General features: G+C 38.1%; 1 protein-coding gene across 4 annotated transcripts in view; it reads left to right on the top strand.

Annotated features, from left to right (window-relative positions):
* The window catches only part of CENPC (centromere protein C), a 32,169-nt gene extending 18,539 nt beyond the window's left edge, over positions 1-13,630 (top strand). For all 4 annotated transcript variants that reach the window (XM_064510245.1, XM_064510243.1, XM_064510242.1 and 1 more), the window contains 4 exons: positions 41-195; positions 757-847; positions 1,645-1,717; positions 13,380-13,630. In XM_064510245.1, coding sequence (XP_064366315.1) covers positions 41-195; positions 757-847; positions 1,645-1,717; positions 13,380-13,422 — 362 coding nt within the window. In that variant the 3' untranslated portion in view covers positions 13,423-13,630. The remainder of the gene's footprint in view (positions 1-40; positions 196-756; positions 848-1,644; positions 1,718-13,379) is intronic.
* Positions 13,631-16,838: the final 3,208 nt, after the last annotated feature.

Genomic DNA, 16,838 nt, shown 5'->3' with positions numbered 1-16,838 from the left:
CTTTAATGTTCATCTCTTGGATTTTTTTTTTTTTTTGTAGAGTGTATTAACACTGGAAACAGACATTCCTGCTTCTTTAAAGATGAATCAGTAGAAATATATAAAAATCTGAATACCTCTGATTTTGCAACTGGCAAATTGGTCTTGAAACCATTTAAAGAAAAGGGACACCAGTTTGTTCACATGGATACAATAGTAAGTATGCTTTTTTCCTATTTATTTTTATATGGTGGACTGTATGTATACAGAAAATCTTTAACACTTTGAAGAATACTTAGAATGGTTAAAAGTAGCATATGAAGTTGACATATTTGTTTTTCATTTTTTCTGTCTCAAAATGCAAATAAATACAGGAAATGTTAAAGAATCATTTGAGTTGTGAAATCAAACAGAAATTAAAAAAAAGTGCTAATATTAGCTCAGGTATTTTGCATGCACATTGCCTTGCTTTGTTTGACATTAAACCCGTATCTCTGTACACTCTTGCTGTTTGGAACTTGCAGGCAAAATAGAAGTATAAAGAAAAGGGGCGGGGGGAGGAAAAACCATTTCCCCTCCTTTTGAGTTTCACAACTTATTTTTCAGCAGGGGTGGGGAAAAGGAGTTGCAACTCTGCTTATTACTTTAGTTTATTTCTTTTTTTACCTTCATTTACAACTGCTTTTGGAAAACAAAGAGCTTATTTTCTTGGGTAGTTTTCTTAAAAGTTTGCAAAAGGATCATTGCTAATCTTAGAACCCTTTGGTTTATATTAAGGCTTTCCATGTTATCCAAGGCAAAATTGTTCTTACCTTGCATAAGACATCATATTATCTGACCACAGGGGACTTTTTCTATGTTCCAGCAGGTAAGCACGTGTGTTTAAAACCACTTTGTTGGAAACAGACTAGACTGAATTAGCATGCTAGGAATTAAAGCTGAGCTGAATGATGGTTAAAAAGAATTTTGAGTGGGGAATGGGAAAGAATAGGGTTATGAACAGGGGAATGTGACCCAACACTGGACATTGGTTGATGACCTAACCTTTGAAGGTAGTTGTGCAAACATTGCATGTTCTGGTGGGTTGGCTTCAAAATTTTTGATTATGTAATGAAATTGAGTCACATTCTCTTTGATATTCTGTTTCTGTCCCAGACTATAATGTCTGAAGCTTCACAGACAGCTTAATATAGTAGTAATTAATATGACTGTTTTGGTCTTCATCTTTTTGCTAATTTCCTACATAAAATTATGAAAATCCAATTGGATTAGTTCAATACCTGTTACACTCCATGCTGATCTGTAGAAGGTGTAGACTGTGTTGAAAGGGCTGTGACTTCATACTCATTGAGAATTGTTAGATACCTCTGATTTTGCCCTTTTGAAATGAAAGTGGAATGAATTCCATATGAGAAGCTGTCCTTCAGTGGGTAGAACTGAAATCGGGAGAGTTCGAAGTAGTTCTGAAGGAGACTGTAGATGTAGGTTTTCTTCCTTGTTATCACTGCAAAATGCAGTGACTTGGGTCTAAGGGTGGCCTCCTAGATTAAGGGCTCCTCTTCCCTATCTGTTAAAATATATGGAATAATGACAAATACTCTTAGTCGTAAACTTCAAAAACTGTTAACGGCTTCTAAACAAAACTTTTTCTGCTTTTCTTTGTAGGAAATGGATATAACATACGTAATATTTTGAATGAAAAAAGCATTCTTCTCTTCACACAACTGAAAAGAGATAGGTAAAGAACTTTGAAAAGCATTTTAACAAAATTTTATATGCAAGCTTTTGTATAATAGAGCTTTTTGGGTTTCTTTTTACATAAAAAGAGATTGTCCAGCTTAACATTACCAACTAAAACAGAGTAGGTGCAATCAATATAAAAAGAGTTAAAAACCAACTCAGAAATTTACTGAAATTACATAATAAGGGGGCTTACTCTGAGTCTGATACTGTTGTTTTGTCATCCAAAGATAGAAAGATATACTTACAGAATTCTCAAGTAAAAGACATTGTTCCAAACTGTATTTATATGCCTAATAACCCAAAAGATGCTTAGCATTTGAATAAGTTTTGACATCTTCAGATAACATCTGCTAGATTTAAAGTTTGTCTAGTACAAACTTCTCAGAATAATCTCTGTTTAAATGTAGGAACATGCTGCTTGCACTTCAATAATTGTTGGTCATGGAAATGGGCTCCTGGAATGCTTGTGTGCTCGTTTCAGCATTCTTCCACTATGTTAATGACAAGTTTCTTCCTTGTGTAGCAGCTGGGTAATTAGTGTCTAAAATTCATGTTGTAAAATAGGAGCTCTTGTGTACAGGCTTTTCAGTTGTATATTCTATATGAAAGCTATGGTGTGATTGCGTGATTAGCTCTGAACACTATGGATAGTTTTATTTTGTCTGGGCAATAAGTCATTGCCAAATGTATTACTTTAATATCTCCTTCTGTTTTGTTTGATGTCTTCATGGGTAATAATAAAGACCTCTGGGAAAATCATGCTTGTTCTGTATATTCCAAAAACCAAGTGTAGACAGCCGGTGACGTATATAGCATTTGTTTCCCAAGCTATTCAAGGTTCGTTATGGCTGAAGATAAGGATAAACTACAGCTATTACGATAGGGTCCTTTCTGTGAATGGTCACTGCTATTCCAGAAAAGGAGGAGATGATGGGGGGAACTGAACTGGAATTGAAAATTGTTTAAGGACTGAGTACTTGAGGACTGAATATTTACCCTGTAAGCAGTCTTGGCCAAGATCTTTATGCCACATCTAGGGTATACATTAAAGTAAGAAAGAGGAATTGGCTTTTAGTGCTTCCCTTAGGAAGCTGTCAGCTGCCAAATAACTTCATGTGTGTGTGAAAGTGCCTGGACACAGAGATTACCGTTTCTCTGAGAGAGATTAATTAGATTGGGGAAGTTGAGATAATATATATATTTTTTTAACATTCTCTTTCAAGCAGTCTTTCCTATAATCAGTGCATGTATAGGCTGACCTTGGAAATACTTGGTCAGTAGAAGTCATATGGCTTGTGTGTATTTATGGCTAAGTCATGCTGAACTCTGAGAAGGCGAAACAAAGGAATATGCTAGACACCATTCAGTTCATCCTCTGCCTTGATATAAACTATTTACTGTCAAGGCTCAGACTGCAGGGAAAGACTTTTGTTTTTTCTCCAACCTCTAATTTTGTAGGCAGTTTAACATGAGATTTTTAAAAAAGTCATTGAGTTGCAGCTGATAATAATTTGATGTTGGCAGCTTTTCTGAATTTTGGACTTGGGTTGGTCTCTTCAAGGTCATCTAGATTCAAATACTGTCCCTTCTGTGTTGGAGCCATATTAGCTACCAGATGGGCACACATGCTGTCTCTACTGCTTGAGGGAATCCCGCCCAGTAAAATGCTCAGTTTGTAAGTCTTTCCACTCCTCAGGCCTGCAGAGATCTGGAAATTTGCCACTTGGAAAACAGTACAGGGCTAGCATTAGACCAAAGATCATCTATTCGTCTCCCACATGTCTCCCAGCAGTCAGGGCATGGATGTGATCTTTGAGCCCAGCAGCTCATTGGCTTCAGCTGAAAGTTAGAATAAAACCACTTTTCAGGTGTGTCTTTAACACATCTGAAAAGGAGGACTTCAGAGAGAAGATAGGCTACAGGTTCTCTTCTGTATTGCCTGTCTACTGAGATTGTGTCTCTGACAGAGCTCATGTGCACTGAAATGCTCATGACTTGCTGCTGAGATAGTATTCCAGGTACTCCTACCTTCAGCACCCCAGAATACTACTTAAATAACAAGGCCTATTTTCATCAACCATTCCTTCTACAGTGCTGAAACTGGTGACAAAAAGGCTGGTCTAATATGCTGGCACCATAGAATATCCTCGTGCAGCAAGTGTGTTTCACAGTGTGGGCATGAACATGCTAAACTACTTCCTCATCCCTGTCTGGAGATGAGTGGGGATGGTGCTAAACTCTGTTAAGTTTGTGGGCTCCTTATGTCAAAACAGGTTCCTGAAAATTTGTGTTGACCTTTTATTTTTAGCTAGAGTCTTGCTGTTTAGAGAATATTAAGATATGCATCTTGGCAATGCCATATACTAGCCAAAACTGCTGCTACCTGAAGCATTGCTTGCATTCCACAAATGGCCTTTTTGCTGGTGCTTTATCCCGCTATGAGGGAAGCTTCACCACAGCCTTGCAAAGGAACATACCCTTTGCTATTCATTCACTTTGCAAGGGTGGAGAGCAGGATGACTTGTGAAGAGTTTGAACAATATGGGTTACAGAGTTTACGGTTCTGAAGGAAAGTGTGGATGTATGTTATTATGGAAGTCTGAGCAGCCTGCCACTTTCCATCAACACGTTGCACACTGGTAGGTTCAGCTGATAGGTCATATATGCCTTTGCTGTATCAGGCACCAATCTCTCTTTCCCAACTGCACTATATTGTAACTTGGCAGCAAGCTCCTGAGTGGATTCTCTTTGGGTCACGAGTAAATAATGAAAAAAATCCATCCTTCAGAATGTTTTCTTAAAGAAAAGTAAATGTGCACAGAGCTGTTCCTGACACAGACTGGGAAGTGCCAGATGTTGAAGTGCAGGTCCAAGGTCAGAATCCCATGAACGTTTGATCAGGCTTTCCTAATTCTGTGGTTGGGAATGTCAACAGAATACAGTGGGTTTTGTAAAGTAATTTTTTGAGCTGGATGGTTTTGTTGCTTCCTGGCTACTGAATTTCTTACAAGAAGTATCCTCTATAGTTGAGTTTGCAGAGAACATTTCAGAGTTGAACTGCATCTTAGTGTTTGATTTTTGTCTCTTTAGTAGCAAAGTCATTTAGGCTGAGTATGCATGGTATTGTATCTAGGATATTGCTCTTAGTTTCTAAATTATAAGGAAGTATACAGAGATATTCAGCTGGATACTTGCTTATTTAGGTTTTTTTTTCCCCTTTGCATTCCTCCTCGAACTTCTGGTAAAAGAAATGTTTGCATACCCTGTATTTTGCTGTGACAATTGAGCAAGAAGCATCTTTTTCTTCCACTTTGTTGTGAAAAAGGAGCTTGGTTTCTTAAAATAGTCAAAGTGGCTCCAACATTTTGTAGTTTAGGAAAAATATTCCATTTTGGAAAGAAGGATGGGCAGAGTAGGAAAAAATTTAAAAAATCTTGATTTTTGCCTAGTTTATCTATACGAACAATTTCAGTATTTACCATTAGATGGGACTCTAAGCACATCTATTTGTACTTAGGCTGGCACCTATACTTCAGTAAGGTTTGACTTTTAAAAGAGAAGAAGAAGCATACATTACAGATGGAGACAAAAATTCGTTTGAAATGTAAATCATTTAACATTAGGACTAGGCATTGTACCTTGCTAATTTCATTGTTACGTAGGTTGTACCAGTTGCATCCATTCACTTGAAACTTTTTAAAAATAGTAGTACACAGTGTATAAGGAGTGGAACTGAGCTAGATTGCTTACCCTTTGTCTGGGTTGCATTTGTTTTAGCTTGACACTTGTGCAAAACTCATTTCCCTGTCATTAGTCTGAATATAATGTGAGCAGGTGCAGGACAATTCACAGCTTCTGTTGTGGAGTTCTGTTTGAGAGTCTGAGTTTTACTACTCCTAAGGGTGCTGAGTTCTACGATATGAAATGCAGCAAACAAGAATTGGTCATTAGTCAGAGGATGGTACCATGTTTCATTTTTGCCTCTTTTTGTTACGGCTCCTGCTTCCTATATTTTAGTGTATATCAGGCTATTAGTAGTCATTAGACCTTTGACGGTCTAATTATTTCCTTTACCAAGTGGGATATTGTAAAGGAAGAAAAAAGTCTAATGGGTATTTCTCTAATATCTTAGAAATTAGCTTTCATAAATCCTTTTCTGTTCCTTGCCAAGATGTGATTCTTCTTCTTTGCATATTTTCTACTGTGTTGAGTAATCTAACTTCCACAGTCCATTATGATGATTTTGCATAGAGATGTGGCAAAATTATTTAGACTTTGAAAAATGCTAAAATAATAGCCCATGAACATAATTTTGTGGCCCATAGCTTAAATATATAGGGTTTATATAATGTTATTTCCATGTTGTAAGCTTTTAAAACAGCTTTTAGGTTAGTTCATAGACTGTCTTACATATTCAGCTCAGATGACAAAACTTTTTGCTTATACTAGAATACAGAACGTTACCTCTAAACGTAGTATAAATGTGAGCCAGGTTCATGCTAAACTAGACCAAAATGAGTTAGCCAGTGTTACCTGCTGCCAGTTGAAGAAGCATATTGATTTACTTCATCTTAGGCACATCCATATTCTATTTGCCATATCTTTATCAGGCTCATTGAAGCAAATGAGAATTGGATTTGAATGGAGACTGATTTATCATGACTGTAGATGGTGCTCTCAGGATTATGATCATGAAAGAGACATGCCAGGACAGTACATGTTCTGTTGCTGATGCAGTAAATATACTGTTCCTGGAGGATATTGCTCTTTTAGGATGTTAATTCGTTGCTTTCTGTGAACAGTAACTGAGAGATTTGAAAACAAAGGCCGAGTCATATATTTGATCCACTCAGTGTTAGTATGTACTTGTGTTTTACAGTATGTGTTATGATAACAACTAGAGGCAAATTTTAAAGGAATTTTACTGACAATGATTCACCTAAATGTAAAAGTCAGATTTTTAAAGGCTTTGGGTCCCTCCGAGAAAAACGACTTTGCTGGTTAGCAGGTTCTTTTGAATATGTAACTATCTGGAGTTTCATTTGGCTAGAAAGTTGTTCCTGTTTTACTAAACAAGGCTTTTGCCAGTATAAAGCAGCAGCAGAATGATTGCAAAAGGGTCAGATCTGTGTGCACATACGTATTTATGCAACTTAGTAAACAGGAAATAGGAGAATATGATCTGAATTATTATAGAAAAATAAACAATGCCAATAAAATGGTCTGGGACACATATACAATTCCTTCTATTTTTCAAGTGCATAACTGAATTAATTATCTGCAGATGATCTTAAATTAATGTTGGGGAAATGTAATAAACCTAAAGAGCTATATCCTCATTTTCATAACAGCTGAAAAGGCATTTCAGTGTGAAGAAACATTTCTTGTTTATATTTCTACTGATGTAGCCTCTGTTGTCTACTGTGTATTGTAATACAGGATTTATTTTAAGTGGTGATTGATTGCAGATAATACATCTAACTGAACAGTATAGAACATGCCTCTTTAATGGTATTGGCAGCTGTTGTAACTGAATAACTTAGTCCTTCCAAAATGGTACATTTCCTCTTCAGAATATCGTGTCACTTCATGATGTTTATGAATTTAGTCATGGCCAAACATTTCTCTGGTTACATGTGAAAACTTACGTTAGGATTTGGCAACAAAATTGATTCTTAATATTCAGTTCTAAGATCAGAACAAATATTTGATCATCAGTGAAAATAATTGGCTAGCCAACTGCTTATTGGGGAAAGAATATGTTAAAGGAATGCCTGCAGAACTATTCTGTATTCTTGAGTCTACCCACTGTTCCTGTTTGCTGGATCTAAACTGTTGTGCCTGAGTAAAGGCTCACAAGAGGTTGTAAAACCACATTTGCTTTGCACTTGTTAAGCAGTCTTCTCATGTTTGGTACACAACAGGGGCAATGAATGAAACATGAGGTTGAAGGAAGCAAACTGTTTACTTTTACAATCTGTATATTTAATTGAGATCCAAATCTAAAAGCTTTCAGTGAAAAATATATTACTCTTCCAAATAAGATACTTAACTTCCCTTTGCAAATAAGATACTTAATTTCCCTTTGCAAATAAGATACTCAGCTTTCCCCCTTTGCAGCTCAGTAGGTAAGGACTTTTAAACTGCAAGACTGAAGAACAGCAGTGTTCATGATAATAACTGCTTGATAAGGATAGCAACTGGTAGGATAGCTGATTGGTAGGATAGCTGATAACACAAATTATATTATGCTATTTAGCTCATTCTGTTTTTCAGTTACAGGTGTTTGAAGTTGCTTTTTCCGGTCCTTTCAGTATCACTAGTTGAAATGAGAATTGATCAAGATTACAGTTGTATGATAAAGTTGTTTGGGTGTCTTCTGGAATTGACATGCCATAAAAAGCAATAGGAAACAAGCCGTATCATGTGTTAATGCAGTAAAGAACAATAGTATTTGTAGTGTCCCAGTGTCAAAAGTTGTAGCAGCCTAGGTTGTTGAGGTTGCACATGGGCTTTCAATGAAGTTCAATAACTTCTCGACAAACTGAACATGACATTTGGATGGTGAGGGATACTTTTCCAGCATTAGTGCCATCAGAACACAGCTGTCTGTGCTGGTAATCCCTTTCTGGGAGATTAAAGTAATGCTATTATCACTTTCATTTAAGACCATCAAGTCATTTTATATTATCTAAAGTTGCATGATTCAATTGCTGAACGTGATCCATTGAAAAAGAGGCCCGAACTTAATTAATTCCATCCTTTTTTATGTTAACATCATTTTTGTGATGTAGAACAGAGTGGGCAATTACAAGATATGCAAGTTAATTATGATTTTTTTTTTTCCAAACACAATTTGAACTTGAAATTTTATGGCTGACAGTGAGGGGGCTCCCTTAGGATACAGTAGCCCATACACTGAAGAAACTAAGCACTTCTCTTATATCTCAGTAAGTGCCAAGTCAACTTGGAGGCTAATTAATGAAAACAAATTTATAATTAAGCCCAGGAAAGAGGCCTAATTAAGTAGCCGGTTAGGAAAAAGTGCTGAAGGAGGGATTGACCTTAAGGGGAAATTATGAGACTTGCTGTATTGGCCCATGAAGAACAATTAAGTGATAATTGCAGAGGCCTTTTTGCATCCAGCAAGTGCTCTCTGACTTTTATTATGGCTGATTTTCTTAATATTGGTGAAAGTGGACATTGGCCTTTTGAACAGTTGAACTTTATTGTGCACTCTTAAAATAATTCATAGGTAAAGCATAGAGGTTGCTGCAGGAATAAACTAGAACACAGCTGCCAGACTTAAACAGTATTTCAGCCAGCGAGCAAAACCCCACTATCTTTTAAAGACAAAGTAACACTGAATGTTTGCTTTATTTGCCTCTTCTTTTTGTGTCTTACAGAGTCCATCTTTGCATCCTGTTTAACCCTTCACACAAATTACATTGAGTAGGTTATCTCATCAGAATTTAGAATAGCTTCATTTTATTTGGTTGTTAACCCCAGTTAAGTTCACAGAAATCATTACCTTGGTCATAAAATGGCTTCTGTTGCTTACATTCTGCATCTACTCTGCATAAACACACTTGTGTTTCTTGATGGAAGAAAGTGAGAGAAGAATGATAGCAATAACACTGTTTTCCTGAAAATAATTTAGTACCTTTTCTGAAGAGTATTTTAAGCTTGCATTTGTTTCATTGCAAGGCTCATCTCTCTGGTGAGATGCTAAGGGTTGCTAATAAGGTGTAGGCCAATCCTCTTCCCCCGTCCTTACCCATTTCCCTGGAGCTGAGTACACCAATGAAGTACATTTTTTTTAACCAATTGGAGGCATGCGTGTGCTAATAACTTGCTTAGATGTCCAACTTTTTTTGCATTCATCTGGAACTTGAAATGTTTCAGGAGTTATGAAGAGACGATCCCCTTATATATTACAAAAATGTTTATCATAATTTCCTTTTCTTCATGAAAGTCCATATGCACGTGCTGCCAGTGAGATGTTCTGTGTCCCGCCATTTGAGCTGGCAATTTTCTCCTTGCAGTATCTGTCAAAGGTGCACCTTTGCCTCTCCTTTTCCCTTAGAGTGGGCCATGTGAAGAGGCTTTCACCTGCCACTGCTTCAGTTCCTCTCCGTTGCCTTAACAAGTTTGAATGTTTTGTTCCTACATTTTTTGCCGTGCTGCTTAAACTAATTTCTTGCTGGTTTTGGATTTCAGTGCCCTCACCGAAGGTTTCTTCTTTTGTCTTTGTGCCACTGGTGAGGATTGTATAATTTTTTCCAACTCAGTTGCCAATATATGAATTCTTTCAGAGGTATTCTTGGGCCTAAAAGTTCACCAGTTGCCTCTCCATAAAGCTTTGTACAAGACTTAGCAAAGCTCCCAATTTTTTGCTCAGAGAAGCAATGCAAAGCTTCCTTTGTCATCCATTCTTTGAAAGACTTTAATGTAGTTCTAATCCCAAGAAGGCTGGCTTAGAACATCCCTGGAAAGGTGTTCATTATCGTCATCATCATCTTTGTTTTTACCAGATTGCAGAAACAGAACTGAGACCGCTTCAGGCCCACATGGTTGCCCTTGAGTCTCATCCACCTGTTGAGGCTGGCTCTGCAGTGCTGAAAAACTCCTTTCCAGCACCATTCCACCTGGCCAAACTCAACGTAGAGCATCAGAAAATGGTGTGTTCTGCTCCTCTGGTAGCACTAATTCAGCATGCTGGTGACTTCTTTTGCCTTGGCACAATCTTGCTGTGGCTTTGCCATCACTTAGGCACCAAGCCATACCCTGATTTTGTATTGGCAGCCTAGTCTAGACATTCACCTGCTTTTATATCTTCATTCCTGTTGCCAGTGGGAATGCCGCTTGGCACCCCCTGGTTTTGGCACAGAGGCCTAGCATGGAAATATGTGCCCATCACTGCAGATTTGCATGCGCGCACATATACTCTTCCCCCTCTCTCCCCCCCTAACCCTTTGCTGCCTGAGTTTTCTGGAAATGTGAATCAATGCCAGGAGAAAAGTGTCTTCCTGCTTGGTGAGATTTTTGTGGTGTATAAGGAGGAGCCTGGACTGAATAAGCTGGGGAGTCTGGGAGGGCCTGCAGGGTCAGTGTCAGAGGATGGTTTCTCTTAGAGGCAGAGCTGAGACCTCCTACATCTTAGTGGCTCACCAAGCACACCTGAGGTTTTCTTCCATATGATATAGATTTACCCACACAGTTTGGAAGCTGTCGGCTTTATTTTACCCTGTTTGTTGCCCATGTGTGGGAATGTTTTTGCAAAGTGCATTAGAATATTTGTGCACATGCCTGGCATCCTCATCCCTTTCAATGTGATTGCTCTGGAGGGGTCAAGGGGTACAGAAGAGATCAGGAGAGAAAAAGCTTGGATGCTGTGGGAAAAGGAGTTCATTTGCATCCCTCCAGTTCTGCCTAGTGAAATGTTTAGTTCCCTTCACCAGCCACAAGTTTAAGCTTTTTTCTCTCCTGCCTGGTGGAGGATGGTATTTATGGTGTCATAAACTACCTCCTGCATCTCACTTGAGATAGCAGGAAACAGAAGTAAGCACAGCATCTTGTTCAGTTGCTCCAGATGGTTTGTTGTGCTGTTTTTCCTGGGTGTAGAGTGCTAGGCTTTCTTTAGAGATGGATACATTTCCTCAGAATCTCCCTTTTTTGGGGCCCAGGGATGGATGAGATCCTCCCTTCTGTTAAAGATTCCCAGGTAACTCTGAACTCTCTTGAAATCTTCCCAGTTGCTGCATGGGGGGAAGCAGTTGTTCAGTACCTCCTGTCATCTTGCTCAGTCTGCACCACGGGGCCCTGCTGTATAGTTTTCTTCTGGGTGATCATTCGATCGGTCTCCTTTACAACAATGTCACAGGTCACCTCTGTGCGTGTCCCACTGCTCTGAGCCTGTGCATCAGCAGTCCTCTAAATGTGTTTGGGAATCCCAAATCTCTTTCTATGCCCCTGTGTTGATTTCAGTTCCCGCCCTGGTGTGAGGTATCTACTATCTCAATGTCCTATGTCATCTGTAATTCTGAATTTTGGAATCTGGTGGTGCCATGTATCTTGCCAGGAGCTCAGGGAGGAGAGCAGTTTCTGGTCTGTCTGCAGGATACTGTGTTTTCCCACTGTCCTCAGACCCTTCTCACTTGGATTCACAATCGGTTAGGCTAATTATTAGTTCTGGGTGCTTTTTTTTTTTTTTTTTCCTTGTCTGTGGCTCCCTAAGTAGCCATCAAGATCTTGGCAATAGGTTTGGAACTGTTTTCATTGCAGTGGATCTTGGTGTTCACATACCCTAGTGCAGGTGTCAACAACAAAGGTGGTTCTTTTATTTTGTGATTCATTCAGTCTTTGATTTTTTTTTCTTTGCCAGTATTGAGAAGTTATGCCCAGTTCCCACGTGATTCCCAGAGCTCTTTGGGGAAATCAGAGGCTCCCATGCTATGAAAGCTTCTCTTCTATAAATTTAGTTCACTGTTGTGTTGAGGACCCTTGCATCTTATGCTTCAAACAGGAGGTGGGGAGGGGCAGATGGATATACCCTCTGCAGATAACACGAGGAGAAAACTTTTGTCGTCATACAGCAGGCCATGAACATACCAGCTGAAAGAGTATATGGGATGTGCCACAGAGTGCTTGGCTACTGGTGAAAAGCCATTGTTTCCTTACAGTGAAAGTGTATTAAAAGATATGCAAAGTTATTTTTTGTTAAAACTGTTGGCTGTAATCTTCCCCTTTTCGTCTTTGTTTTGAAGTGTCCCTCAAAGCAATATGCATATCCTGGGTCTGATGATAAGTCCACTGATAAGTATTGTGGATTTTGCTAAAAATTTTCTGTATCTAAACCAAACAAATTTTTAATGGAGATATTTTGTTAGTGGGCCGTTAATGGCAGTCTTTTGGTTTTTTATATGGGCTTTAAATCAATTTGAAAATTTGTCATCTTGTGCAGTCCAGATGATGATGTGGCTGTTTTTTCCATGTAACTCTACATCTGGAGTAACAGTTCCTCGCTGTCACTTGATGGTGGGTTACATTAGACTTCATTCTGTCGGTTAGCAACCGACATTTTACTTCTTAGACTTCTCTTGATTGTTAGCAGCTTTGTATGGCCTTAGGATTGTAAATCATGGATCATGGTTCATTTGTCTAAAGTGAATATAAGTCAATTAAAATATGCACAGGATTCTTACAAAAATAGCATGAAACTTAAATGTACATTTACTCCTTACGGCTCAGTGCATTTGTTATTTTAAATTTTCTTTGCTCTGCACAAAATACACATTTCAGATTGCTGACAGTATAAATAATATCTACAGACCAAGTGTGAATGCCACAAGCAGGTGTGACTGACAACTCCAAATTTGGCATAGAGGAATAGATTAGAGGCCATGTTCAGTTAAATTGTATTAAGGTAATCCACTTTTTTGAAAGTCATAATTGAAATGATACTAATATTTTTATTGATTTGCCCCTGGAGTGTGTGTATGTTCTGATATCCTTGCTGCTGTGAATACAATTTGCAGTTCTTCCACCTTACTGTCCAGTAACTTTATAATAGTATGGCGTGCCCAGATAGGCCATGATTTTTGCTACAGATTGTGTCAATCTGAATGAACTAACTTCAATTCCATTTTATATTTTAGACCAAAAGCAGGAGAGGAGATATTGGAGACCTCATCCCCATAACTTCACCTGCAAACTGAGGATCATCTAATGTGAGGGAGTTCTAAAGAATACTGTAACTGCTATCCAAGTGGACACATACTCAGTACTGGGAGTACGCTGTTTCACTGATCTTAAAAGATTTTCCTCCAGTGTAAATTGTAAATTTACAAGTAGCTTGTTACAAGTTATTTTTTGTTTTGTATCAATAAATATTAAATAATGAAAATCAGTTTTGATTTCTTCACATTTCTAACTCATTTAAGAATGAATTTTCAAGTAGTTGGTGAGATTTTGAAAGTGAAGGTAAATGAAAACAAGCAGTTTCCTACTTGTAAATATGTATAAATAAGCTGAGGTACCTTGAGTGTTTTCAAGGATGTCACCAACAGATGCCCATCTCTTAACTGTTCTATCAGAGTTAATAAAACTCTTAAGATGAGTTTGAAAGTAGAATAAGCCAATGCTGATTGTTTTTGAAAAACAGTGTTCCTAAATGATGAAGTAGCTTTAGTTCCAATTTGAATCCCTGCTAAAAAAAGGCCTTCTGTTCTTGCTCATGGGTATATAGAAACTCCAGGCTGAAATGTGAATGTTGAAGAATTCTTCTGTTTTCTGAGGTAAATTATAAATGGAGCTAAATTCTGCTGCAGAATTGTGAGCATTCAGTGCTGTTGGAATTTGGTTGTTTGACTTGCACTCCCCTCTGCATTCTCTCTGAAATTTTCAAAGTGTTTCCATTTAGCTGGAGATGGTGCTCCCTGAGCTTTACCCATTATGGCAGGTCTTGCATAGTCATCAGAGGGAAATAAAATGAAAGCACCTCCCATCCCTTTAGGAAAATATGGTCCATTAGTTTTTCATTTGCTGGGAGCATCAGTTTTTAATATTTTTTCCTTTCCCTGTATCTCCTGGGAATATCAATCTGCATAGATCTATTATTAATCCCACAGCAAAGAGCTCATTTTCTCAAAAGTCTTGTCTGTGGGTAGTGAAAGTAGGTCTCTCTAGGAACCATTTACAATCCAAATTGGACTCAACAGTGCAGTTCATACTGCTGGGTTGTTGTTGGTAGGATGTTTGTTTGTTTGTTTTAAATATCTTTCCCTCAATTGAACCCACTCTTTTTGTTATAAATTTAGTGTTGTAGAGTTGTCCAGTTTTTAAAACTTGGTAGTCTGGATCAGTATTAAAAAGATTTTGTAAATGAAACAATTTCTGAAGGTGAGAGACTAAGAAAAAATGTTCTTGAACAACAATGGTCTGTGCTACGGATGATAGTAATTTAAGATTTTTAATGCTATAGAGAAGAGAGCAAAAGGAATCTTCTACACCAGGAGTGTTCTATAAACTCAGTTTATAACAAGTTCATTTCAGTCAACGCTGCCCAGGAAACACTCGCTAGCAATTTGCCAGTGAGAGCCTTGTTTAAGTGCATGCTTTTGACTTGCAGTTCTAGTGATTCTGGAAGCCCTCTCTCAATTCCAATATTACAGTTAACTAAAGCAGCAGAGAATCAGTCTCTACATAAAGACTCCCAACATTCATATAACTCAGCTGTATACTGTGTATTAGGCATGGCTGGGTAAGTGCACACATGTACGTAATACTAGTGTCTGTGTTACAAAATGAGAGGTTTGGAATGACAAAGTATTCTCATAAAAGGCCAAACCTGATGCAATGTGGGTGCTGTTTTGTTCTGATAAGCATGTTCTTAAGTTGCTTTGTTGAATCCCTTGAGCAGGCAATGGATCTTGGGATTCTCTTTGTTTCTCTTCAATGTTAGTAGAGGTCATGCGCTCTTGTACTTTCTGTCTGGCTCAAGGAATTGTTGCTGCTTTTCTTCATGGTGCAACATTTTAAGTATGAGTGGAGATGCATTCAACCAGAACAGTCCATGATGATTTCTTGTTAATTGGATTAAATCAATGCCTTGGACAGAAACAAAGCAGTATAGCACATATGATGTACTATATTTTAACAGGCAGGAAGATCATTAATACACCTTTTTTTTTTTTTTTTTTTTTGCCTGATACAACCTGAAAGAATCAGAACATGCCCTTCTTATGCCAATTAGAATCAGTTGTAACTTCACAATAGGAGGGCAGTTTCACTAAAATCTAAATGATGACCCACTATTAATTTTTAGGAAGCAAGGAGCCTCTCTTTTATTTTGTGGGGGTTGGGTTTTTTTCAGTGGGGGGAAAGGGGAGAAAACGTTTTTTTTTCTTTTCTTTCTTTTTTTTTTTTTTTTTTGCGCTTTTTCCAGTGATCATACATCTGTTGTTTCAAGTTTTTCATGTCACTGGAAGGCCTAAAAAGTTTCAGGGGTTGTAGGAAAAAGTGACAAACAGGTAAGGTGGACAATTCAGAAGGCGCAACAGGAAGGGGAGGCTGAATTTCTCTGGAATTAAAAAAAATTCAACTTAATTACTTTTTTATCTTTTAGCGGATAAAAAGCAAAGTATTTATAAACCACTGGAAATAAAATGCTTCTATAGACATGGAGTGAAATTCTTCCCCTTTCTAGAATATTGCATCTTCCTGAGCAACAGGTACTAAAATACCGGTTTGTTTGCTGTTATGCTAAGTCTCCTTTGTGCCTTCAAAACAAAATAAAGGAGGTTCAGGAGAGACCAACTATCCTGACTGATCACACCATAATCTTAGTATGCTTAGGACTGCAAGGCACATAGTCCTACCTCTATTCATCTGTTTACTATTTCAGAAATGTTTAAAACTTAAAACTCCTATATTCATTTCATGTCGGGATGGTTGTGATCTGAAGGTGCATAAGAGTTCTGGGTCATTGTGGCGATGTTGGTCTTGGAAATTGTCCTGGACTGGTTGGCTTTGTCCCACTGCAGGGAGAAAGGATTCAGATTATCCTGTGGCCCAGGACCAAGCAAGGTTGTTGCTATATAGGTGCTGGGCTATATGTAGCCAATTACAGGCATGGCATAGGAGGTACTCACACTACATATGCCATTAGCTACAAAATGGCTGCTCTGGTATAATCTAGCCAGCTCTGAGCTCTTGTGCTCATTCGTGTCCATGTGACAGATGTAAAGGCAATTGCTTGTACCCAGGACTTCAGGAGAACAGCCTCAGAAGCTCCATGTTGTCTGGTGATGATAGAGGAGATTATTGAAAGTCACATTTATTGCATGCATTGGGCAGCTCAGATTGGTTTTACCGTGTGTATTTTAAATATCTCTGTATTTAAAAGGATCCTCCTCTCCTGTTGGAAGCAAAATTGGTTACACTGGTATGTATTTTGCTGGTGTTCAACAGTGTTTGCTTTCTCATGTGCTTCAGCTGTTACGAAAATAGGACTCACACTCCTGCATTTTTAACTCATCTGTTAAGGCTCCTGTGATTTTTCCTTTTCTGTTTTGACCTGGATATTGCCTGCATACCCCAAATTAGATAAAAGAATA

The sequence above is a fragment of the Dromaius novaehollandiae genome, chromosome 4 (genome assembly GCF_036370855.1).
Source record: "Dromaius novaehollandiae isolate bDroNov1 chromosome 4, bDroNov1.hap1, whole genome shotgun sequence".
In the NCBI taxonomy this organism is placed as follows: domain Eukaryota; kingdom Metazoa; phylum Chordata; class Aves; order Casuariiformes; family Dromaiidae; genus Dromaius; species Dromaius novaehollandiae.
The sequence above is the reverse complement of the archived record's forward strand: the minus strand, read 5'-3'. Positions and strand labels throughout refer to the sequence as shown.